At 40.5% G+C, this 27,928-nt stretch overlaps 1 protein-coding gene across 1 annotated transcript; it reads right to left on the bottom strand.

Moving 5' to 3' along the window:
• On the bottom strand, window positions 1-27,840 carry PPP4R2 (protein phosphatase 4 regulatory subunit 2). The gene is made up of 9 exons (XM_039558912.1): window positions 27,671-27,840; window positions 26,888-26,969; window positions 10,359-10,529; window positions 5,813-5,906; window positions 4,937-4,974; window positions 4,543-4,617; window positions 3,982-4,125; window positions 3,440-3,708; window positions 1-2,346 (listed from the first exon to the last, which is right to left on the bottom strand). The coding sequence occupies exons 1-9, from the start codon at window positions 27,702-27,704 to the stop codon at window positions 2,033-2,035; spliced, it is 1,221 nt and encodes a 406-aa protein (XP_039414846.1). The 5' UTR covers window positions 27,705-27,840; the 3' UTR covers window positions 1-2,032.
• Window positions 27,841-27,928: the final 88 nt, after the last annotated feature.

Below are 27,928 nucleotides of genomic sequence, written 5' to 3'. Positions count from 1 at the left end.
CAGGTGCTTAAAGAACAAGTTTATTGACAGTATCGTCACAAATAAACAATCTAAAGAAAATTTCAGAAATCTCTAAACTTAGAAATTTTAAAATTTTCTCATTGGCAAAATATTAAAAAAAGAAAAAAAGAAGTGTAAGATGTCACTATAATCTTAAACTTCCCTAATTTCAACATTTTGGTTCAGTCCTTTAATTTGATGACACACATCCAACCCTTCAGCACAATGAAAATGAGTCAAAATACAATTTTCCTTCTGCAAGGGGATCTCGATCAGTAAGATTTTTTTTTTTTTTGCAAGCGTCTCCCTGAATCCTGTCTGCTCACAACTTGATAGGTAACATCAGCAAGAAATAACTTTATACATAGTCCAACTGAGCCAAATTAATTCTGGTATTAATCAAAACCTAAATTTCCCCCAAACAATACAAAGCAGACCATGTAGTACAAGAAACTATCAGCATGCATTTTAGAGGTCATTTTTGTACTTCAGGTACATGAACTTAAAACCAAAGAGGGACAATTGTGATAAAAATGTACTCAGATATTTCATAACATTAATATTTATTGCTTTATATGAATACTGTATTGAAAGCCCAAGCATTCAGTTTACACACAGAAATTATACAATTATATACCGTTTCACAATGGCAGTGAGCACTCATTACAATCTACAAAAAATCTACTTTACAGAAATTTAAAAATTCTAAATATCAAAAAGGTACAGTTGAAGAAACAGGTATAAATTTGGCAGCCAGTAATTGTGACTGGGAGGTTGCAGCTTGCATGTCTTTAAATATGGGAACTGGAAAATATTGAGTTTAAAGCAGTAGTTTGTGCTTTGAGCTGGTTTGAAAAAAATGTAACACTGGCTGTCAAAGTAGTATGTTCAAAAATATTTAGTTCACTTCCAAAATGTTATACAAATCGTGGTGATTCCTCTGCACCCCTAAGCCCTGTAGCTCAGGAACATGACCAGGGTCACGTCTCCATCCTTCCCATCCAGTGGTGTGATCAGCCCGATGCCACCTGCAAACCTTGGAGGAACTCTTGAGACTTCTCTACAATATTCACAAGCTCCAAGAAGCACTCAGAAAGGCAAATACCTGCTCATTTCTTCCAAGGTATTTTATTTTCAAACATTTCTTCTACAAAAGTTTAAGCTAATATTTTGATTACAACGTTCTCAACATAAAGCACATTTTGTCATAAATAAATGAACTCCTTTCACTCAGGCACCTCAGAAGTATACAAAAATGTTGTCATTGGAACAGTTCTCTTGGAATGTGTTTACTCGGGTGTTTTCAACAATGTTACTATTTCCAGGGTTTCATATGGGCCAGATTTCATGTGTTTTGTTTTTCCAGAGGCAAAGTGCCTTGAGAGGTGAACTCAGTCTTTTCCCTATAGAAAAAGTATTTGCTGTATTTATCTTTTATAGAAACAGAAAAATATACCCTTTCCCCCTTAGAATACCGAGGGTACACGGAGGTGTGCATGCTGTGCGGAGATGTGTGTGTGAAATGTGTGTGTGAAATGGAACACATTTGAAACACACAACAGAAGGTTTCTTGGTGTGTATTCAAATAAAAATCCAGAAACCAGCCTGAAACCCCGAATTTCACATGTCAAATGTTGAAACTGTAACCAAAATATGAAGTAACTGCTAGAGCTGTCAGAAAAAGACAAGACAAAAAGCTTTCTTGCTTACATACAACTAGGTGTGGTGATCTCCAAAAAAGTTGTCAAAATTATAATTACCTTCCAGTTTAAAAACTTTTATTCTAAATAAAAAAAACTATACACAAACCACTGATTTGACCAAACGAAAGTTCAGCGGTAAGCAGGACCTGAAGGAGCTGGTATTCACAGTTCTTATCATGTACAACTCTTTCAAGGTTCAATCCATGGAGAAGTTTATTTTACAACCTGCTTCTTTTTGTAAAACTAAAGGTCCACTTTATTACATAAAATTATTTATACAGTGTAAAACCGGAGCCTTATGGAAAATACTGCCTCTAAGTTTATTTAAATTAGTCTTGCTCCATAGGTTCATCTGCAGCTTCTGTGGCTTCATCACTGTTTTCCATCGGGGTCTCTGAGGAGTTTTCGGGAGTTTCACTAGCATAGGAGCCCAGCTCTTCTGTTTCACTGCAGTCAGCTCCACTAGTGGCGGATGCACTGATGTCACTGTCAGCCGAGTGCAAATCCTTCTCTGCCCGCGACTGCTCAGACTCCTCCATCTGATTGTTCTCCTCAGAGCTCTCTTCGGCCACACTTGAGGAGTCACTGTCTTTGTCTTGCTCTTTTCTGTCTGGACCAACGTTTCTGGGAGACATGAAGGACTCTAGGAACAGAGAAAGTACAGTATTACCAAGGGATTTTTCAACATACCTTAATCCTGCTACTTTCCACTCCCAGCTATGCTGAGCAGAACTTCCACAACACAGCCAAGGTCAGGAAAAACAGACAAACCCCGATTTTATTAGAAGATAAAGCAGTGGCCACCTTTGTCAGAATATCCAAACTCTCTCAACATACCATAAAATAAAGTCCAGTTATTTTATTTAACAGGTAGCTTCACTTAGTGAAGCTTCACTTGATAAAGATGAAGTCTAAGAAGTAACTTCTTCTTGCTTCCCCACATCCTCCACTTGCCTTCAGAATCAGTCTCCGGGAAATTATGAAAACATGGCTGTTTCAAGTGTACAGCCATCATGATCTACAGGAACATTGTACAAATACCTGAGCCATAAAGAATTGTTACAGTGGGGATACTGTAACACAATGTATCAAACCAGGAGTCCCGTGGGAAAGAAATATATATGGACAGATTCTTGGTAGATGTTTCAGAGAGATGTTTATTTCTCCAGCCGCAAAAAATAATTAAAACGAAACTTTGAAGAATATGTAAAAACTAGATTAGTCTCTTAACTGCAGGTTTTTTGGGGTTTTTTAGGTTTTTTTTTTTACTTAGGTACAGAGCCTGCCTTTCAGTGAGATAATTTCTACTGTTCTGACAGGATGTGGAGACATTGTTGCTCAGTCTCCTCAGTGAAAAAACATAAATTTATGGCTGTAATAAAGTAAATTCCATTATTAATAAAGATAGTAAAACGTAAGTATGACCCATCCCCATCTGCAGAAAGGATGAGAACACCTGATGATACCCTAAAGTAGGCATTATTGAATTCTTGGTGCACCCTGATCTAATTTATGGCCCCAAAAGATTTTAAGTACCCTTGTGTAAGTTTCAAATTGAGTGTAGGACCAAGGAAAAAGAAGTAATAGACTTGGTAAATCATGCAAAATTGAAGTACGAACAAGCAGCTCATCTTTAAGCACAACAGGAGACATTCAGCAATCCCAGCAGCACTGGTCTCCAGCAAAGAAAATCCCAACTCCTTGGAAGTAAAAGAAGACAGTGAACTCTGAAATACCTTCCTCCTCTTCCTCTGTACAGTGCTGTCTGGCACAGGTAGCATCTTTTTCTTTATCCTGAGATGTAGAGGATGCTTCCGTCTCTTCCCCCATGCCTGAAGAGACTTCACTAGAGGCAGTTTGGTTTGGTGCATCTCTGGCTTCCCCTTCCTTGTCAAATTTAAGTCTTTTTACCTCATGTCCTTCTGCTTCTGCAGGATCATCCTCAGAGTGCTTATTTTTCACTGGGCTGCTCTGAGCACCTTCTGATTCAGACGCTGGTGATTCACTACAAGCAACAAAAGCAGATGTAGCTTTTATTGAAGACAAACATTCTGTATCTCGTCACACTTTAAAAAAAAGTAGCAACTACTTCGATTTAAACACTTTAAGTCACAACAACACAATTTGCTTCACTTATTACGTAACAAAACCTTAAAGTCATCACTCCTGACTTAAGACTCCATTATGCATCTCTTACATGTCTTTTTTAAACTATTTTTAAACATAAATAAAAAACCTGAGAATACTAAAAGCTCAAAATACACTCCTTCTGACAAACCTGTGTTTCTTCTCCTCTGTTTGCTGCAAGCTGGGCTCTTTATGCTCTGTGCTGTCTGGCAAACCGTTGGTTGTCATGGGAGTTGACAATGAAACCTTCGTTCGACTCACGGGTCTGGGGGTCCCAGGGCCATTTACATTCGATCTTTAAAAATAATAATGGAAAGTTAACCCAGCCTCTCAGCAAAGTAACTTGTTCCTATTTTGCAGAAAGCAGCTATACCCTTCCTTTATAAGATCAACAAAACTAAACAAACAGATGAGGGGCTTTGCTGTTTTATACTGAATAAAATACTCCTTGCCTCCAATGTGCAAATTTGATTAAAAAATTTAAATAACAAGAAAAAATTCTCAACGAGGTGACAGAGAGATGACAATACACAGTATGTAGCATACATGTTCCTGCCTCCTCTACCCCCACTCCCCAGTGTATTCCATGGCACACCTCATTTTTAAGGCTACTTATTTGGGATCACAACAGGTAAAAAGGGATCTGAACCAGCTATTCCCAGAACTCCACTGCTTCTATCCAGTCAAAGTTAACCCCTGGAACTGAACTCACCTGTCAGAGTACCCTGGTGAATTTCCTGGGAACATAACACCATTCATCCGATTTAAACTACTGGAATTATTTTTCCTAACAAACAAAACAACAAAATGTTATGAATAAAGGAACTTTAAATCACTTCAAGCTTGTTTGCAGAGAATTTCCCAATCCCAAACTTATAAAGCCCCCACTGTCAGTCCCCAAGGAATTTTTACTTTTTTCCCAATTACTACACTTGCAGACACCATCCCTACTGCTGATTGCACTATGGATAACAAAATGTGAACTCTCCCTGTCTGGCTTTTAGATACAACTACTGACAGCAAGAGAAATGCATTAGACACACACATACATTCTCCCTGTGAGTAACACAAGCTTGAAGTTTCATGGAAAAGAGGGTTATACTCACTCTGAAGATGGATATACACAGCTGACAACCATGACATTCTGTAATATACAAACAACAAATATATCAAGAGTTCAGAAACAGAAGCTTCAGCTCTTGACAACATCCCAAAACTTCAAAAGTTTCAGGATTTTGGTCTTATCTGTTAAGGTAGCTCTGCTCCCACTTACAAGGTCAGGCCATAATTACACCAAAATTCAGGATTTTAATAAGTTTGTTGCTGTTTTAACAAGACCAGCACATTAAGCCTCAGGCCTGAGTGCCTGTAATTTCTAACTGAGGGATGTCTGGAGAACAAAGTTCTCCAGAAATCCTGAATCCAATTGTGGAACCATATCTTGAAAATCTGTTCCTGGCTTCTGAAGGATCCCACATTCTGATATAAGCTGTAAAATGCCAGTTAAGACACCTGTGTGCCCTTCTGAAGGCACACTCTGCTACACCACAGGATTTAAACACTGAAACAAAAGACACTGGAGGGAAGGGGCCTCCCTTCTTCTTCACCTCTCGATCTACTCTGAAACCAAATGTGGGAGGAAATGCCTGATCAAAAGATTCAGGTTTCATCTGATCATTTCTAACTAGCACTCCATATAACAACTGCCAATACACCCCCCACACACTACAGCTGGAGTACTGCACAGTGATTACAAAACACAGCAGTTGCAGCCCTGAGATTAATTTTTATGTCTGAAGTTATTTTAGAACTGCTTTTTGCTGCTGAAAGGTATGAAACAAACTCAGACACTTAAGAGCAGCCATTAGCTATACTCTGGCTCTGAGCCCCAAGGAAACCAGCAGACCTTTGGGAGCAATTGGGAAGTTATTAAGTGGTGGCTGTGACTGTGGAGCTGTGTTCTCTGTCAGAGAAATACTTACCTTTTCCACACCTCTTAGAAATTTGTCTGTTCCTGTGTAATTCCTCCTAGGATCTGTCAGCAACTCACAGAGTCGCTGGATAGTGAAGGGGATGCTGCAATGAAATAGATTTATAACAATTTAATTTTATTTTAATAAGTATGACTCTCAGGAAGCAACAACATTATTGCTTTCTCCCCGTTACCGAGAAGGAGGAACAAAACCAGTACTGAAGTTTGTTACCATGAGCAATACTGGGTGGCACCTCAAGGCTTTATTTATCTCATACACAAAGCTGTTTCCTGTGCTCATCACCACAAAACCCAAGCAGAATCCTAAATGCATCATCCCACAACTCAAAGGACTCATTTAAACAACAAAAACGAAATCAGATCAACAGTGAAGTTTCTGACTGTACTATTCCAATATAGAGAAATTTTAAGGGATTCAAAACAAATTTGAGTCATACACACTAGAGCTAAAAAAGTCTCAACTTGTAGTTTATTTCAGGTTTTACAAAACACAGTTACAGAAAAAGCAGTAAATGTTGGAATTAGTAGATCCATTATATTTCAGCTGTTACAAATAATCTATTTTGCTACAACTGGACAATGTACTCATCTATCAAAGAGCAAATCAGGAAAAATAATTAATAATTAATAATAATTAGTGATGTATCAGCCCATAGGAACCACATAAACACATTTCTTTTTTTGACAATTCTGCACTCAGTTTCATCCCTGCTGAAATGAGAAACTGATCTTTCAGACAAGCAATACTTTACAGACAATTCCCAGTTACCTGTGGTGTCACACACTTTGAATCCAAGTTCAGCATCACATTTTGACAAACTTCTGACAAAAATATTTCAGTATAATTATAAAGCACCATGCATTTTTACAATTAACTATTGGAAGTTGAAGCCATAAGCATTTTAAAAGTTATCTAAGAAGAATATTTAATACAATATTTATGAACCATTTTTTGGCTGGGAATACAAATCCAGAGCTGCATCAATACAGACTGACACGCATGTGTGTGTATATCCTTATACTGTCAATTTCTGTCCAAATTCCACTTTTATTATTTTCTGAGGAAGTCAGTACATGGTATCTCCAGCCTGTGCCATGAGCTAACACAGCATGGATCTCCAGCTTTGCTCATTAGCTAAAAAGCCACGTGAGAAATGGCCAGCTCTGCCACCAGCTCAGTGCAAACAGGTCAGCACAGCTCCAATTCATCATCCCACATGACAACTCACTTTAACTAAAAGCAAGTAGTACTCAGAGAGTGACTAAGTATCAGCAATTTAATTATGTTTTTCAGAACTGCCTGTACATTATGTTACTGAGGAAGTCCTAATCCTCAACAAACCAGAAAAACCACAGGAACAAGTGTTCCTTCTAATTCAGTTTATTACATGAACGCTCTTAAACTTGACAGTGGTTCTGGCATTATTAGTTTCCCTTCCCTTGCTCTTCATTGGGCAAGCAGCAATCTTTGACACCCAAATTCTTCATAAAATCATCAAGCTTAGAAGAGACCTTTAAGATCAAGTCCATCCTCACAATATTCAGCTTCTGTGCAGTGCCTTCTTTTAACATTCCAACTTTTAAGTCACAAAGAATTTACTTGATCTGTTCATCTTTCCATATAGATAAAATATTATATTGATCTGTTTCTTGTGATGGCCATTTTGGGTTTTGGTTGAAAATCCATAAATAAAAATATTTCATTCTTTTTTTAATAGACTAGACTGTCCATTCAAAAATCCATTTATTCAACAGAAACAAAAACATACAGAATTTTAAATTATTCTCCATCAGCCAGATCTGTAAGACATCCTGGGGAATCAATATGTGGCTAATTTGGATTTAGCTGTACTTAATGGGTCACCTGGAATGCTGTGACAAGAATTGTTTTGAAACATCAACACAGTGCTAATCCCCCAAGTAAGACAGAAAACTCGAGAAATGTGCAGCCTGCAACTGACTCCAGAAGGAAAAGCTGTCTTCCTATTTTAATCTCAGCTATAAGAAGTTAAAAAGAAAAAAGCAAAAGCCAACTCATTTCCCTCCAAATTCTTCACAGCAAAGTGAACTTCGTGCATTGAGCAGCAGATGGCACCCGGTGTCACACAATCACCCCTCTGCATGGAACTCCTTCAACACTTGCAAATGCTTTTAGTTGGCAAAACCCAAAGTTAACTTCACCTCAGGAACTCTTTCTGGTGAAAAACTATTGTTTTAAAATAGTTCAACAACGTGATCTTAAACCAGAAGTAATTTAAACTGGTGTAAATCTATAAAGGAACACCAAAGTAAAGTTTGTGAGCAGTACGAGAACTGACTGTAAATGCTCGGAAATTTAATTAGTTCAGCATATGAGCTGCATGAATAGTCCTGATCTGCCCACTTAAGGTAACCACTCAAAATTCTATACCAACACACTCAAAACAGCACTTCCAGCACTACAGTCCAGAGTGAATTACAAACCAAAAATTCATTTGGACAGTACTGAAGAGGGATCTGGGAAAATTACTTATACCAGTTACATTAAATTGTAGCCAAAAAAACCCCAAACAAACAAACAAACCCACATAAATGAAATTTGACTTATGATCTAAGTTATTCATGCTGTGAAAATTTCTCTGTCATTGAGATCCCCAGTAACTTACCTTGGAACTTCCTGTTTCACTAACAAAGGATAAAAGGATAAAAAAATGGCAAGAAGTTCCTACTCCAAAGCAATTGTAAGAGAATTGTAAAGAGAATCTGGCTCTGTAAACCTGTGAAGACACCATGTCAAGTAAGATACAGACAGGCTAAAAGAGCCAGTTTGTGCTTTCTTCAAAAGGCACTTCAGCTAGAAAGACCCCAAAAAAGAGGTCATTTTTAATGTGTTACTTCTTCAACTCAAAACTTGTTAAAAACTTGCTACTTTGAACTCTTTCCCTCTCTCTCAAACAAATGCTAATAAAAACATCCCAATAATAAAGTCACATCAAGTAGCTTCCTTGTCTGCCCTGGTACCCTGAAATGACACCCACAGCTCTAAAGAAGCCTGAATATACAAATCCCACAACCCAAAACCTGCTGCTGTTACTCTTTGGACAGATCTCCACATGATTCAGCTTTTAAAATCACATCCTCCCTGTGGGGGTTACAAGATTTACTGAATGAACCACTCTGCAATCCCAGATCCTGAAACATCCCCAGGCATTATTTCCTTTAAGGTAACTAATGGATGCAGTTTGCTTCCTCAAAGCCTGGGAGTTTCACTGCAAAGTATGAGGAAGTTGAGCACCCTGAAGTGCTACAGCAAAGGATGAAAATAGCACAGGCACAGCCTAAGCTCCAGACTCATCATCCAGAGGTTTGTTCAGTGCACTTGGGAACAACAGCAGATAACAGCAGCCCATTCATTAGCTGTCCCTGGGAGAACATTACCCATTTTGTGGGCAACGAAGCATTAACAAAAAGCTGGGGGAGGAGGGAGAGAGGCAGACTTGAGCATAAAGGATAGGTTTGTTTTTAAATTCCTGCAGTGAAGCAGCTTGGTATAAATATTGGGGAGCTGAGAACAAGCTGAATTTCACATTCTTAGAAGTCTCCTACATGAGAGCAGTTGCTGGGGGAAGAGGAGATCTGACTTAGACTCCTAAACTGCAAATAAATGAAGTAGCATGGAACAATGACAGTATAAATTATAAATACAGCATCAAAATACAATACTAAGGACATGTCAGTAGCACCACTGAATCTGAAATTTCAGGGTATCAGGAATACAAAATTTAGAACATGCCGATTTACAACAAGCTGAGAAAAATGCTGAAAAGTCTTAACAAGCACTGAGCACCACAACCAGGATGACTCAGCTTATGGCAAGCACGTAATCCAGTTTAGAAACAACAAAAATACTATGTAAACTAGTAAAAAGGACACACCAAATAAGACAAAAACATCAGGAGCTTTATTTGAAAGGAAACAAAAACTTCCAAAAGGAAACCAGCAAAGGGCACAGATACATTTTAATCTAGGACACTGTCAGCAACTGATCAAACATCCATGTCCTTCATCAATAAGTATCACCTCAGCTGAAAATTTGAATTTGGCATTATTTAACAATTCTAACCCAGGTACACCTCCTGGTCACACCGTTTCTCACTGCATGGCTTCTTCAAAAGCCAGTGAACTGCCACAAAACAATCAGGAACTGAACACCAGACGACCTCTTCCCATTTGGTATTTCAAAATATACTGAAAGCAATCTGACTTTACTCTTAAATGCGCACAGTAATATGATGCTTCTTTGAATGCACTGTTTAAAAACTAACTACAGATTGAAAAAACAATGTGAATGACATGACAGCATGTCACACTTTTCATTCAGTGACAGAATAATGAAGTTCAGAAACTACTGCAATGTATTTCCAAGGTGCATATCTGCTTCTGCTCATCTATTCAAGGAAGCAAGATGAACAGTTCCAGACAGACAGTACAAACTATGTTACAAAACTGGAGAAATATGTTTGTTAGCCTGATTTTAGAAAACAAAGGATACATACCCATTAAATCCAGTGACAATTTTCAGGATTCTTTCTTTCATCTCTTCAAAGGGAATATATTCCACATTTGGATTGGGGGGCCCTCTTGGTTCAGGAGCTGAGGTTCTGAAATCATCCATGACTTTCTCCAGTTTGAAAATAAAATAGCCTTTAAACTGAGACCACTGAACCCTGCATAAAACACAAGCATTGAGACATAGGCAAGTTAGTCCTAAACCCAAAGAACAGTGTAAGTTTATGTTTGCATAACAACATTCACCCTGGTATGCCAGTCCTAAGATGAACAAGGCAAGTAATGCAGTGCTATTTCCCTTCCTGAATTTAAAGCATGGTAACTATTTCAAAAATTACACTGGAACAATGTAACACAAATCAATTGCCACTAACAGCAGGGGAGGCAGTTTCCTTAAAGAACCAATATCCACTGACAATGCAAACCTAAATGTGAAATACGCACGTGTCTATACAATACAAAGTGAGCCTACATGCTGCCTAAAGTTTTCACTGAGCTCACAAAAGGAGCAAGGGGAAAAAAGAAAAACAAAACAAAACAAAAAACAAAAAAAAAACCAAAAAAACCCAACCACCACACCAAAACAAAAAGTGTTTCAAGTCTGGAATCCATACAGCAACTGTACACAGGATTATCTGCTTCCCTAACAAAACCTTACCAAAAGCCTTCTGTAACTCCACACACCTTAAAAGCATTTCACTGCATCTTTCTCTCAAAAAGGCCAGGATTTTCTATATCTCAGCTGGCACTTGTTGACGAAAAACTGAGCAAAACAACTTTGACTCCCATAAACATTCTCACAGCAGGAAGCTATTAAGATGTTTCCAAATTATGTTTTGCCTTACAGCTTCAAGTTTCATAATTTATAAAATTCTACATTTTGAAATTTTCAAGCAAACAGGTCCCTCACACTAGCTACAACAGACAAGTGCTGAGCCAGCCCTTCCACACCCACGGCCCCACAGAGCACCCACAGGAGCTGTTCAGGGCCTCCTTGGGCTCGTGCATGTCTGAGCAGCACAGGGAGCAATGTGAAAACAACTGATTTAGTTCAGGATCGATTTGATTCTATTCCTGTTAATGCAGGAGCTTGCACAGCTCCAGGACGGAGAAAAGAAAGAAATATGGAATAACAAACAATAAACAAGGAGAGAAGACGATCTTGGACATTTATCTGTAACACACACGATCTGGTATGAGCAGGCTCAAACCAAACAAGTGTAAAATGTGAGCCCCTGGACAGCCCTTCAGCTCCTGCTCAAAGCAATATTAAACTATATAGAGAACAATTTAGCCAAAGGCTGTATTTTATCTACAGGCTGCCTTTGGTGGCCCTATTTTCAACCCCACGTAGCAGCTGCCCTTCTGTGGGGCTGACACAACTATTTGTGCTGTGAACCACTTGTGGTGATGTTTGTTTCTCCAGCACCACCAAATCCCAAACCACAGGCCAAGGAAGCTCTATCAGCCTGCCTGCACCAGAAAAGCAGGGCCACGTCATCTTTGCCTTAATTTCCTCCTTAGTCTCAAAGAAATAATTATGAGATGAAAAGGGGGAAAATACAGCTCAGGTTTATCTACAGAGATCCAAACACAAAGCCCCTGTCTTTTATTAGGAATGATAAATTTGCAAGAATGGGGGAATTCCAAAGAGGAAAGCAAACCTCTCTTTTCCCTCAACAAGAGACCTTTAAGCACCTCACAACCGGAGGGACCACAGGACTTAGTGAATAATAATAATAAAAATGAATAAATAAATAAACATCAAGGTCCCAAAGGGAATGGCATGGATTAAAGAGCACCACTGAGTCTCACTGGATTAAGTCTCCAATCAGCATTCTACACCCAAAGCAGAATACTATAATTTTCCAATGTACAATATTAGGCATTACTATTACAAATGTTAAATAAAAAAGCTATACAATTCTGCAGTGTTACCACCATGAAACCAAAGTGTTTGTAACAAATCACAGATGTAATACATAAACACACCACAAAACACAGTAAATAATCCCGTGACAGTGTGGGATTACTCCCCACAGAGCATCGCAAGAGCTTTACTTGCCTCATGAAAGGGGATTCCACTATTATTCTAAACATTCTTTGACAACTCCATTTGGATATATTTCCACACTTTAAAACTTCCGCTGTTCTGTGTTTTCACTGTTATTTATTTCTTGCTAAATAGTAACACTTATCTTTTCATAGACTATTAACCCATCAGTGTTTGAAATAAATCAACAACATGAGGTTTAAAATGGCAATCTACTGCCTGAAAGCAGCACCCACCAGCTCCTTTACAATGCTGAAGCTACAGAAAACAAAGATTGTAACATTTTGCCCATATACAGAAGTCCAGAAAACTATCACTTCGATTTTAAATTCAAAATTTTAATTAGTATTTGTCCCATTATAAAAAGGCTAAGAACTTACATCTGCAACACACTGAACTACTGACATGGAAAGCATCTCTCAACCTGCATTCCAAACCATTTACTAAATGACTGCTGACCAGGTAACACAGGACAGGTTACACACAGAGGCAGCAGAGTTTAAGGATAACCTCATCCTGCAATCACAAGGCTGACCACAGCTAATCCAGACAGAGCAACACCAGCTTAGATCGACCCAACAAGCTGTTGCTAGAAGCTGTGTAACCACAGCAGCAGGGGCTCAGCACAGCCTTGCTGCTCGGACATTCTGTGTTTCTGCAGCAGTTTTTCCCAGCACTGCTGGATTCCCTGCTGCTGGGGCTGCAGTAGCAGCAGCAGGAAAGCTGAACTGCTCAAAGGCCACTGTTACATTCAGTGCAATCTCAGACAGAACTGCAGTTCAAACTATAAACAGAGCTGTCCCATGCTTCTCCTGAAATCAGTGTTGTTAAAACAATGAACTCATTTCTGACCAAAAAAAACCAAAACTATTTCTGCAGGGACAGTAAGATTTTCTCAGTTCCCATTTACTTAGTGGAAGTGATCAAAAGTGTCTCAAGAGCGAAGTCACCTTTCCTGTTTTACCAGTCTATGAAAATGACACGTACAAGTTGGCATCAGCTGAACTCTAGAAACTCGTCCATAGAGAAAACCAGTTCCTTCGTAACAATGGGTAGAACTGTAGACAATACAAAATTAAAAGTGGCATATCCTACTAGCTATCAAAGTAATCTGTATCTACACCTCTAGAAATTTTAAGTTATCCCCAGTCACTGAAAGACTCGTTGCTCAGAAAGACAAACAGAAGAGACAAACAAGTGCCAAATATCTGTTTTCAGGAAAAGAAAAATATTCCACATGTATCACAAACTTCCTGAGAAAGCCCTCTATCTTCTCTGCTTTGTTACACAATGTGGGAACCCAAAACCAAGAGGAAAGTTTGGTCAATACCTTCTTGATCTAACAAGAGCCAAACAGAAGCAAAAGAAAATTCTTCTACAGTTTTATACACTGGAAAATAACTGATAAACATCTTAAGTTCGTAAGAATAACAAATTGAAGAAATTCCATGGAGAAAATACTGTTCATACTTTTTTCAGAGCAGCCTTGTTTATAAATACTTGCTCTTCCCACTCAGCATTGCACATAATCAGCCTTTTCTTCCAAACCATGCTCTTCCTGTCCACTACACTAGCTTGGGAATTTGTATCAGCAACTTTGAGAACTTTTATAGCCACTCAAAGAAAAAAAGTTCCTGAGAACACTCTAAGATCTGTGACCACACCTTCAAAAACAATACTTCAAAAAATTAGCTGATCCCGCAATGTTTTGGTTCAGTATACTTTCATTCTAGAGCATGACAGCTTTGTAGTTACATACATTTTATGTACATCAAGGCACCTATCACTACAATATCTGGGTCACTCTGTGTAAACATACTTGTACAAAGAGCTCTTCTGGGCTAATGAGCCTGTAGTCCCACATGTGCTCCAAATCATTTAGGAAAAAATGCCAGCTTATCGGAAGAGTCCTCTGCTTCCCTCCCACCAGCTCCTGCACCATCCTTTCCTTCTATCAACCTAAATGATTTGCTCTGGCATACAGAGGAAGAAACTGATTTCATGAAAAAGCACCTAACAAGAGGCAAAGGAATGGCTGAAGAGAAACAACCAATCACAGCACTTCAGAACTACAGCTTGCATCCAAACAGACACCACCCATTTCAAATTCTCCCAGGACAGACACAACTGCTGGTAGTTTAACTCAACAATTTAATTGTTTTTTAAAAAGCACCTATAAAAGTCAAGCAACAAATGAGAGCATGGAAGCTCACACAGAGTCCAACATTTCTTTGTACCTTACTTAAACATTTAATACTTGCTAATAATGTGCTTTAAGGTATGAAAAGATGTTTAACACCCTAATATTGTACCCCAGTGCAGTCCCTGACCTTGAAATTTCATTAAACATTAGAAACATAAGAGAGAAACATGGATGGAAGAGATTTCAGTGTTTGAAGACACTCAGTTTGGTTTTCAGAGTCGATCAGGAAAGCAGACAGCATCTGACCAAACAGCCAATCCTACAAGAAACATCAGCAAGTTTTGAGAAGATTTACATATAATTAGAAAGACAACATGACAAAAGGCTAGGAAAGGGTGAAGGAACACATAAGCATGAAATGAGCAAGTAGAGATTAAATTAAATGACAGACTATGCAAAGAAATCAATAATAATTTTTTTTTTAAAATCCCACACAGAGCTACATAAAACCCCAGAATGGAATCAAAATTAGTAGGTGAAGACAAGAAAGTTAAACTCTAAGATGAAAGCCACAAAGGAGGGATGGGGAACTCCACAGTCAGAACAGTGCTACAGTAACACACTGAGTCACTGAGAGTTGATGAAGCAACAAAAATATCTCCACTGTACAAGGAAGAATAATAAAAAACAACAACAAAAAGAAGAGAGGCTAATTTAGACACAATCTAACATTATCAGAGCAGAACCACGGAAGAATTCAATCCTAAATAGCTCTGTTCCCTAATAAAAGCCATCAATCTATTTCACACCTGTACTTGCACTACATGATTTGCTCTTGGAACTAATCCATTACTACAGATCAACAGAATTTGCCAAGCAACATCAACCAAGTTTAGAAATGCACCAATTCTACTTGATGAACAGCATCTTCAACAGGGAACAGGCCACCTCAGACAGAAAGCAGGGCAAGCAATTTGATGCAATGCTTTGATTTCAAAGAATTAGTAGCACAAAGTTGCTTGCAAGGAATGACTGCGTCTCTACTAATGTGATTTGCATAAGATTCATCCTTCCAAACATGCATATCCAAACAAAATTGCATTTTACATGGAAATAATCTAATCATATCATTCCCAGAGTGTAAAAGACATCCCCCCATTCCCTTATCTCCTGCTTATGCAAAATGCTTGTACTGGTGAAACTATGAAAGCAGCTTTCTCTCTTACCACAATGGTTATTGGGGAAGAGGAGAACCAGCTCAATATCTGCACTATTTTTGTGTGTCAGAGAATTAACTGATATTTTCTTCTGACCATTGGACAAGTTTCTATACTTGATTCTTTTCCCACTTGGTATATTCACTTCGGGAGATAAGGTGTCAATGAGAAGAGCAAAAAGCCTGAAATATTTAACAAGGTTGTTTGGGCAAGACCTGACAAACATGAAAATCCCTACTATTTTTAAGGGAAAACTATCCATGTTGAACAAACGGAATATGGTTCCCTCTCATGTATTTAGCACTGCACTGCAAGGCTTTGCTCTAACAGTGCTCCCCCTACACCAACACACGACTTGGACATGAGGTGGAGGTTGGAGGCTCCAGGAGTGCAGAAGACAACTACACTGACTTACTCATCTCCCTTTTTGAAAACTGTAATAAAACATCAGACATAACCCTAAGGGAATGCATATGGCTCACGCACTTTAGACAAACTCTGCAAGATTTTAAGGTTCAAACTCCAGTAAGACCCATTGAAGTAAAGCAGGACAAAACCTAAAATTGACTGAAGAACTGGAGGAAAAATTCAGAGTGCCTGAAACAAGGCTTACTCCTGAAAGTACTGTGATTATTTCATAAATCTTTCTGGATTGCCTTACAGATTACAGGTTTAATTAAGAGAAACATTACATAGAAGAGATGTTAAGCTTCCAGAGACCCAGCTATGTACTTAAAGCATGAAGAGTCCCAGGAGTCCTGGTGGGATGTCTGTCTTCAGATTTCACAGTGTCTAAGTTCATTACAAAATTACTTGATTTAAATTTTAAGAGGATGCCATCTGTTTTGGAGAGATGCTGAATACCACACAGAACATAAAATGAAACCAAAGTAGATCTACTATTGATTCTGTTCATTGAACAGGCCATAAAAAGAAATATCAGAACTTAGTAAAAGGAAGTATTTCCTTCTCCACACTTCTACTATTGGCTCTCTGACCAGCAGAAATTTAAAAAAAAAAAAAAAAAAAAAAAGGCAAGCTGATTTGTATATTTAGGATGCAAACATTTTATGTCCAGCTAAACTGATTTTAAGGCAATGTCCTCAGAACACACAAGGAAAGAACCAGAGGACAATCTCTGAGGGAGTCACTTAACATGGAATGAGAGATGCGAGCCACTTGTATTACCTTTGCCTCCCCAATTTTTGCTGACTGAGATGACACTCCCACAGAGACCTGCTAGTAGGAAACAGGCGTTTTGAAGTGAAGTAACTTGACAACTTTAGTAACTGTTTCTTTTCTTTTGTGCCTTATTCTAGAGCTTGTAGGAGACGAAGATATAGTATAAGACATAGTAATTTCCCCAGGCTGTCAAAGGCAAAATTAAAGTTTCATCCAAAACAAGTTAATTCCTTTCCTATTCTGGTCTATCAATGGGATCTCCAGAACTATCTGGAAAGTGAAAAGGCAGAGAAAATGAAGTGCACTCAGCAATCACATACCCAATTCAAACCCCCTGGCAAGGCAGCTTTCCAGCTGCTCTTCTACAGCCTCGATGCAAGATATATCCAACAGGAATATTAAGGACTAGGTGGAATATGCCTACTCAAATCCAAGGCCCGTGTCTGCCACCAGGGAGCACAGAACTCATGCCAGGCACGAGGAGCCCCAGCGTGGCTCCCTTCCCCCAGGCTGTGGAAAGAGCAGCAGCGGGAGGCAGCGCCAGAGCCTGCCCGGGACTGCCTGTCCTGTCCCACTGCCTGTCCTGTCCCACTGCCTGCCCTGTCCTGCTCCCTGGCAGCGCCTCAGCACTCGGAGCAGCATCCAGGGATCCTCTCCAGCAGCCAATGGAGCTGCAGCTGCACAGGGAACCCATGGACTGCAGGCCTGTGGGAGAACGAGACCGAGGTCACATTCAGCTCTTCCCTTGGATATCTCTGTTCTACTCCTACTCCCTCTACCTTTTCTGCCAGGGTTTTGTATCAATCCTTACCTTATCCAGCACACCCAAATATGAAATCTATTCAGTGGCTATAAACAAGGACACCTGGGCATACACAGTTATACAGAACGGGTGCACAAGATAAAAACCTTAAGAAGTGCCTGTAAAACACAATTCCCAGTGATTTCAGACCAACAAATGAAAAAACCCAAACCTGTTGCCATTTGGCATCTTAGCTTTTGTACAGGAATTACTATTTCATTATTTATGATATAAACAGATTGCTTCTCAACTAGGTGTGCTCAGTGGTAGAGAAATGACTTTCAATTTTTTCAGAAAATACCTGTGAAAACTTCTGGGATAAAAAGCAGCAGCACTGAACTCCCACTAACAGGGAGATGAGCCATGCTGAGGTTCCCACAGGGATCTCATCCCAGTGCAGAGGAGGAGGGTGCTGCCCCACCACACACACTTAACCTTGTCCTTGTCTACACCAAAAGGGGCAAGCGTGCTCTGCTGCTCCCACACATTCCCGTGATCCCACACACAGGGGGGTGAGGCAGATCACTGATCTAACCACAAAATTAATGCTGCAGATAAGACGGAGTAAGATGTGTGATGTGACTAACAGGGAGCTGAGCCATTCCTTTAAGCAGCTGCATTCATTTACCAGGTAAAAGAATATACCTTACCTAATTGCACTTGTGTCAAATATTCTTTGTATTTTAAACTTATTTTTCTATTTCCTGTGCTTTATTTTAACAGTATTTTGATGCAATTCATTTTAGTGTCATAAGTTTGCACACTGCTGCTATTTTCACCATTCACACAGTGTAGATTAACACGGGAAATTCCAAACAATGACAAGAGATTTACACAGTAAAATCCCCTGTACCCCAATGGAGACTGGCCTCTCACATGCTTCTGGCAAACAGACAAACCCCTCAACCTAACATTAAATCAAACCCCCAGGCAAGTGCTAGATCCTTTATGAGTGTTTCCAAATGAGCATCCAATTTTAAAAGCTGAGGTGCTCCAGGTAGGGTGAATTTCCTGGAACACTGTGCCTTGCTGCAGAGCGTGCTCCTGTTAGAAAAACACTGGCAAAGCACTCGTCCTGGGAGAGCATCCTGTTCCCTTTCACCTGATAACTCATGTAAAATTAAACACTCTCACATTTTATCTTCAGTAGGATTTTACCTCATGTTACCTTTCACTTTAATTAAAAATATATTGAAGTGTTCAAAAGAGGAAAAACTGGTATTTCCCACAAGCACAGGAGGTGTTTTTCCATTTTCACTCACTGATTGTTGTCAGCCTAAATCCAGTCTTTGCTCTCCTTGGGAGCACAATAAGCTCATTCCAGAACCAGGGAAACTATCAGACATTAGAACTACATCTACTTCAGTAGTGTGAGTGTTCACCTCTGCTGCTTGAAAATTACTACTGCTCTTGCCAGGAACAACAAAGATTGAGATTTAGTTATGGAAACAGACAGCTGAAGAAGACATTAAAGCACTATCTGTAATCATCAAGGGACTAATTCTGATCTCTGCTGATAAATATTCAGCTGACTCCAACGGAATACAGCTGTCCCACAGAACAGAAAAAAAATTTCAGTCCAAAATTTTCTAGGAAATACATTTGTGAATAGAGTTATCTAAAATCAAACTCAAGCACCTTTCATTTTTTTATTTTAAAGGCAAAAACTGACCACAGAACAAAAAAGTACAAGATTACAACACTCTTCATTCAAAAATTAACTTCCTTATAGCAGAGGAGAAAGCAATACAGGACACCAGTGTTGCTTCAGGTATCACCAGTTTGCCCAGAACAACCAAATCCACACAAGAAATCCTGCAGTTCCTCTGGTAAATGTAGCTGTCACTGTTAAAGGAGCCAGTCACCTCAGAGGAGCAGCAGGCCACATTGAGATAATATGATCAGATGTTTACTATATCAAGCAACAGAGCTGGGAAACCACATTAGGAAAATGCACCCTGTGCAGCTACTCCTGCATCTCTATTGCAGTGAGTTCCTGTGCTTGCCACCTTACGCACTGTCCCCAAAACCCACAGGCCTCACTCAGGTCTCACAGCAGTACTACTGTGACCAGGGAAATTGCGCCTGTTAACTCATTCAAAACCAGAAACAAAAGCCATCCAGTTGGCTTCTACACAAGGCATTTTCAGCTGACACATGCTTGGGCTGACAAGGTATACCCTACCTCAGTGACCCAATCCACAGGCATTCAGTGTTTGTGCATCATCACACTCCCCTAACACTTCCAAGCCAAGCATCACCAGGTATTGCCATCATGGAAATCTTGTCATTGTCTTCAAGTATTTTTATCTCTAAAACTGAGACCTGCCAGACATGTATCAGCTTTGTGGAAAAGCATCGGTCTGGTTCATCCACAAACTTGATAATCCACCTTCCCCAGGTCAACCAGACTGCTTTGTATCCTTCCCTCTGTGTGCACTATTGCCTCGTTCCTTCCCCCCATGTGCCATCAGGCACAAACCTTCCCAAAAGCTTCAGACAGGAAGAGGGATCAAGGCTCACCAATTATAAAGTCAAAATGGAAAAACATCCTTACCACTCAGAAGTGTAATAGGGAGTGAACAATACCCAAATGCCTGGGGAAGTACTTCAGATTAAATACAAGCACAACCCCCACAGAACAGAGACTTGAGGGCCACTGGAAAACATCAGAGGTCACACTGAAGCATCCACTACAGCAACGTCACTGAGAGGTGAAGGTACAAACCGAGAGAAACTCTGAGGATGATAACAAATCCTATCAAGCAAGGCAGAGAACTGAGCTTGAGGAGAAGGATGACCACAGAATAAAAGCAAAAGTGATCATCAGAAACACGTGCAACTGCATTAACTACCAGAGAATACATGGTGGAGTGGTTTTCTGTGCAAAGTGACATGGACTGGCTGCCAAAAATATTATCAGGAAATGTGCTCACAAGAATGAACTGTGTATAGCAGCAGGGAAGGAAGCCACACTCACACTGCAAATCTGAATGTGCAAAGCTACATTTGTGATTAAAACAGTCCCATCACCCCAAAAACTCAGTGCTGCAATTAGTTTGCCTTTTTCATTTCCTTACACGTGTATTCCATAGAGAGACTAATGTTTATTACGCTCAGTTCATCACACACATTTTATAATGGCAGTTAAAGTCTGACCTTTATACTGTAAACCCCACTCCCAATAGATATGAAGTGGCAGCACTTAAAATAAAACACTACAACAGTGTGTGCTTCCCAAAGCAGCAAGTGATTTCATCAATATCACCACTGCCTGCTCTGAAGTACTACAGCTACACAATTCACACATACAGAAATTTTTGTTTATAATAGAGGTAAAAGAGCAAGGAAGCTAAATTAGTGTTGACAAAGGTATATCAGCAGGCTTTTTGACAAAAGATCCCTGTCCTTTCAAGGTGTCAGTGGATTATGAAACAGAAAACAGTGTCAGTGGAATGGGAGTTAGTGGGGGGGTAATTCCAGATGCTGAATGGAATAGAGTTAGTGAGGAATAATAGTGGACAACAATGCAAGGAAGTTTACTCACATCTCTTGCTTTACTGAGAACGTGGAAATGGAAGAGGCTTATACTAACAAAGGCACACAGAGACTTCTTTCAGAAAAACATGATCCTGCTCATCACAACAGAAACTTGACAATTGTTTTATTTCATGTTAAAAAAAAAAATCATAAGGAATTACATTCCCCAAATAAGCATTAAGATTTCCAGAAAGTAAGTTGTCTCCAAATCAGAAAAAATGCTAGCACACACATGTCGAGCAAGAAAACTGTTCGTTGAATAAAAGCAGAGAACATACTTTGGAGAAAAAAACAGATTTAAATTTAAGCATGTGAAATAAGACAGAGGACATATGGCTAAAAAATCTATACATCTGTAACAAGAGAAAGGATATTATACAAGCGTTCAGAGTACATATTTAAAACACTTCAACTGAGATGCAAACTTATTCTTGTAGGAGTTCATGGCTACTGCATCTTCACTCAGCTCTCCTACAGCTGACAAACTATGTCACTGATGTAATAAACTAATAGAAAAGTTAAACTGATTCAAAAAAGGTTAAAAGTATAGTAGGAAAAAAGTTCACTGCTACGTAAGGTACATGAAATTGCATCAAAAGGTCAAAAGTATTTTTGCCATTATCTTTGGTGGAACTGCAGTTATGTAACTTACATTTACAGTTATGTAATTTACTAAAGGCAAATCATCCCTGATCCACCTGACTGACTGCTGTGGAGGGAAGACCAGAGAACACTGTAGTTCAACCTGAGCAAGGCACACCAGCACAAAGCTGGGCAGCTGCAGCCCCAGGGGAGCATCAGGCTCCACTGCAGTACTTGCGGTGCTTGGGATCCAAAGTCCAACCACACCCAATTACAAACGCTGGTGCTCACAGCCCAGAGCGGGGCAACCCCTGCACTGGCAGGCGGGAAGCTGAGCGCTGTCAGCCTGTGCTGTGACCAAGGCTGCTGCAGGAAGCTAAGGCAGCACGGCTGCCTCTGGAACACAGGCTCTGGTGGTGGAATCCAACTGCTGACTTTCACCACTGAAGGGATAATTGCATCCAAAGAGACGGAAACAGATTCCTTTCTGAGATGCACAAGTGCAGGGTGAGAGGCACTGGGCCCAGGATGCTCCAAGGGAGACATTCTTCCCAGTGCATGTGATTAAGCAGTGAAACAGGAAGCCAAACTGAGGCTACTGAATTGCCATGACTGGAGATTCTCAGAAATGCTGCACAAAGCCCTAATCAATTTTATCCAACTTTGGAATTAGCTCTCCTTGAGCACAGGGTCTGCCTGGATCACCTCCAGCAGATGCCTCCAACTATTCTAAGATGATAGTACCGATGCGCATGTTTGCCCTACAATCACATGAATTAAACTTGACTCAAGAAACTGCAAAAAACCACTTGTGTTGGCCCTCAAGGAAATATGCGAAGAAACAAGTTGTTTTCAGGCTCAGATGAGGTTCAAATTAACATTTCTGAGCTTCCAAAAGAATTTCACTACAGGAAGAAATAAAGCCAGAATGTATTTTAATGGCTGTTTATGCTGCACTAAGGGGAGGAACCGGTGTGACTGCATCACATCCTGGGCAGAGTTCTCTACTTAGGCCTAGAAGGATTTTACAATTAATCACTTCTGCCTATGAGCTGTTATTGCTCCAGATTTTGGTACTTCACTACTTTCTGGATTCCTTCACTGTCAGAAAGCTTCTGCATTATACTTTCAACTACAGTAAGCCATTAAAATTGCATTTTATAGGTTCCCTGCCCCAGGGCAGGAGTGGGGGAAATGCATAGAAAACCAAAACAAAATTTTTGATTGCTTTAGTTTTCTAAGTTTTATTTTTCACTTTAGAAAAATCTAGTTTTCCTTTCCAGTCCAACACATTGGATTTTCTTGATGAAATACCTAAATATATGGTTTAAAAACATTTTTACTATTGAAGCGGCAGAGTGACTCTAAACTCAAGAGAATTTCCTAAGAGGTAAGAGAAAACATTTTAAATACAGGACACAAGATTGCAATTGAGAAGTGATCCTAATATCTATTTTTAAGAATTCTTCAGAAACAACAAAATAATTTCACTGTTCCATGTCACTTCTAGTACTGCAGTGCTCTGATTTCCATCCCATCTCTTAAAGCTCTTTCTACTTCAGAAAAAATAGGTAAGTGGATTTCTTATGAAAAAAAAAGGGCACAAAACCTCATCCTGTTTCTAGACATCTTTCAGATACAGTAAAGTATTAGGACTATAAAATTTCATCTCTCTTCACTTTTCTCAGTTTTGCAAGTCATACTGATCTGTTACAAAGTGGAGACAAGGAGGTTATAACAAACTTCCCTGACTGTGCTCGGTCTCACTAAGGAAATTTCAAGTCAGTATCTCAGTAAAAAGTCAGATTAAATAGGGAGTATGCCACTCCTCTGAAAAGAGAAAAAAAAATTCCTAAGACTCAAGACAACTTTAAAAAAGGTAGAACAACAAACTTTATATTTCACCTAAGACTAAGTCTTACCAGGGCAACTGTTAAGAAACAAAAATATTTCAAAGCAGCCAAGCAATCACACTTTTGCTTCTGTCACCTCTAATATAGGAAGTTTAGACTGGCTTTTGTAAATGTAGGCCATAATCTCACCAGCAATTAAGTGAATGGTTAACTTTGCACAAGAGGAAAACTTCAAAAAGATGAAGTGAATGCATGTCATTGTATGATCAGGATTTTACTACACAGCACTGATAACACAAGTAAGCTTACACTGATAATAGAACCAAAATTAGCAACGTTTTTGTTCCACACCTTCCTTGTGAGAAAGACCTCTAATTACAATAAAGATACTCTCTAAGAGCCTTATCATAGTTGCAGTGGTGGCTTTACCACCTCTCACCCTTTGTTCGTCCCCTTCACTACCTCTCCAGTTGCTCTGCAGTTGGATGTACCAGCTACCAGGGACGAAACATGTGGATCAATGAACTGAGCCTCGTCCAAAAGAGTCAGGACTGAGAAGTTCCTGCCCCGGGTCCCTGTGGGGCTGCAGAAGCAGCTGAACACCCCAAGTGAAACAGTGACCCCCAGGCTGCACCAGACAAGGCTGCTGCCAGAGAAATCCCAGGAAGATCAGAGCCTCACCTAAACCTGCACATACCTGTTCCCAACTCCCTCAGATGAATAAGCACTTTGGAACAAGTGGGGGCAGGGAGGTACCCAGCAACCTTACCTGAGCCTGTGCTTTCCATCTGTTGAGGAAGCTATGTGTGCCATGATCGAGCTTCGAGGAGAAACTAAAGAGTCACTTTAATTTACTTCATTAGTACATTTTCAAATTAAGTTTGCTAAGAGTCACCAAGATCTGCTGCAACTGTGTCTGAAGATGTATGGGGGGTGAGAACATTTACCCCAGGATGCAGACTGCAGTTTATACTCTAAAAATCAGTAGTCATGATGAAGTTAAAAAGCTGACAGAACTCCCATGAAGACCATATAACTCTCCTAGAACTACTAACTGAAAGCAAAAGTATTTCACATTTCACTTGTCCTGATTCGCCTCAGTACTTTTTGTTTGTTACATTAGGAACAGGCTGTGACTGAGTAAGATCCATTGTTTTTCAATAATCAAGTCTGCAAACCATGGATGTAATTACCCCTGACTAAACCATCCTTGCTGTTCGTTTTTTTTAAACTATACTCTGAACTTAGTAAAGATCCTAACAAATGTCACTGCAAACTAGTATTTTATCTCCTTGTTCCAAAGTATCTATTTATTACTGGTTTAGATTCTATTACACAAAGTTACTTTTGTATGAGTGAAAATAAAGACTTTCTAGAGAATTTTAAATTTGTATATATTTGGTAGGTTTGTCTATTCCAGCATACTCGTGCAATGGTCAAGTTGTACTAGCTTAAAAAATACACTAAGTTCTTAAAATGCACATTATCAATCTTCCCGTGAGTGATTCCCAGGAGATTTTAATTTTTACTCATTTTTCCCCTGAGATTTTGATACATAACACATCAGTGAACACACAATCATGTTTGATGAACAAATAAAGACTTTGGTAGATAATCTGAAACAAATTTAATATTATAGAACAGTATTTCCATGCCATCCTATGCTCCAGATCATATTACACACTTCTGATATGCACATCCAACACTTTTTAAAAAACAATTTAATGCAACTGAAAGGTTCAAGAAGGCTGAAAAGAGGTACAGACCTCAAAGACACCACAAAGAAAACGCTGGAAACATAGAAAGCAGGATCTGTATATCAGATGAGAAATCCCAGTTCAGGTTTAAGTTTGTAAAACTAAAATAAAAATAATAAAAAATAAACCTCGATTTCCTAAATGAAAATAAAATCAGAGCGGAAATAATTTTCCCAAGAACTTGCCCCGATAGAATCACTTTTTAAAAATTATTTTGGAATATATGTGATAGTGGCAGAAACAGTAAAAACAACCTAAAGAATATCTCAGAATGGGAAAAATATTTTAAACATATTTTAGTATGGGCTTACCGTGGCGTGTTTTTTCTGTATAAGCACTACACCAAAATTTAAGCATTACAGCTGTGTATGTCTGCTGAGCCTGAGCCTTCTATTCAAAGAGCAAAGTACATTTCAGAACTTGTTTTTCTTTCTAAACCATTAATCCAAGCAGTACTAGCAAGCTAAAAAAAAAAAAAAAAAAAAAAAGAAAACCACCAAAACCTACAAAACCTCTTACAAGTTCGAGGGACTCTAGAAACTCAAACAAAGCCCCTGCGGTCACTGGTTGGTCACAAAAAAACTCGTAAAAGCACATCTCCCCTGCTGGAGCCGTAGTCTGGCAGTAGGCCTCAAAAACAAGGAGACAGCCTGGGCGCCAGAAAGTGAGCACAGCTACGGCAACTCAGCCGGGGAAGCCTTTCCCCTTCCTGCCAAATAGTGATCCACAAGGAAGTCACCCGCAGCAGCACCGATCCCTGAAAGGAGCGCGGCTCCCTCGCACCTCCGGGGGAAACCCTCCCGGAGAACCGCGACAGAAAGGGCAGCAGAAGGGAAACTCCCGTGCGAGCTGAAAAACGACGGCAATTCAGAGCAGTTCCCACGCTTCTGGTCTGCAAAAAGCACCTCCGGATTGTCCCCTCTTCACAAGCAGCACCCAGACACAATCACAGGATGGTTACAAAGCCCAGAAAGAAACAATCTGAGCCACTGATATCTTTATGTAAATAACACAGTTAGATACTGCAAACGCAGTTATACAACAGGGTACAGCAAACGTTGCAACAGCAGCTGAACTCGCCACTTACAAAACCTGAATCTCTCTTAAAATCCGGGAAAAGCAACAGGTTTTTACTGTGCTGAGCAGGATCAGTAAGACCTGACAGACACCCCCGAGCAAAGCCTATACAAGAAGTCTGCCCCCGTGAGATAAAACTATCAGCAAACTAAACTAATCCACACAAAATTAAGTGGGAACTAGGGAAAGCTTATTTAGCTCCATGAAGCAACCTACAGGCAAAAAGAGAATCCTAATAGAATCTCACTGACTTAAAATGCAAGATTTGTTTTAAGTCACAACTGAGGACCACCAAAACAGTCACACTTACATCGTCTCTCCAGTCTTAGCAACATGACAAAGAAATTGATCCAGTATTGGACACACTTCCTTCTTTCCTCTCTTCTCAAAATCTGTTGGCATGAGAACGACAGAAAAAGAACGGTAAAAGAAGACGGGACAGAACAAAAATTCACAATAATTAGCGATTTGCTTCAACTATCAGTACAGCTCCCACACAAACACTGTCGTGCTCTCTCAATGCTCCGGCTGTTCCCACGAACTCCACCAGCTTCCCAGCCCTGGGAAACACTTACTATTTCTCCTGAGGAGAAACCGCACGCACCAGAGTAGCAAAAGTTGATTTGCAACTTCTTCTGAGCAGCTACGGCACAGAAAAAGGCTGATTTCCTCAAGCTGAGCCCAGAACAGAGAGGGCTGGGGAGGGAGAAGCGGACAGGTCCGGGCTGGGCCGGGATGCGGGGGAAGGGGCCGGGAGGCGGGGAAGGGGCAGGAATGAGGAGGAAGGGGCGGCCAGGCCGGGGAGTCCAGGACGGCAGCCGGGGAGACCCGAGAGTCACTGATCCCCCCCTCTCGCAGCCCCGAGGATCGTTGGGTAGGGGGATCGGGGGCCCTGCCCTTCACTTCCCCACAACGACCTCCGGGCTCTCCCCCCTCTGCGGGACCCCCCCCAGCGAGCAGCCCCCTCCCCACAGCGCGGGGACCCGTGGCCCTCAGCGAGGGGCGCTCCCCCCACAGGGTCTGAGAGACCTCAGTCTTCCCCTCAGCGCGGCGACACCGCTCCCCCACCCCTCGCCGCCAGCCTCGCCACCACCTTTCAGCGCCTCCTGCAGCCGCTCGACGTCCATGATCCGCCCGGGCGATTCCCCCGCGGCTCCGCGCGGCTCCCCCACCCCAGTCCCGCGCAGACCGGGCCGCGCTCACAGCGAGACCCCGCGCTCAGCGACGCTCCAACATGGCGCCCGCGCCGTGCCCGTGCGCGGCCCCGCGGCCCCTCGGCCCCGCCCGCCGGAGGCGGGGCCCCAGGGCGGGGCCAATGGGCGGTCCCGCGGCGGGGGCGGGGTTAACGGGA

The sequence above is a fragment of the Corvus cornix genome, chromosome 12 (assembly GCF_000738735.6).
Source record: "Corvus cornix cornix isolate S_Up_H32 chromosome 12, ASM73873v5, whole genome shotgun sequence".
Classification (NCBI taxonomy): Eukaryota; Metazoa; Chordata; class Aves; order Passeriformes; family Corvidae; genus Corvus; species Corvus cornix.
The sequence above is the reverse complement of the archived record's forward strand: the minus strand, read 5'-3'. Positions and strand labels throughout refer to the sequence as shown.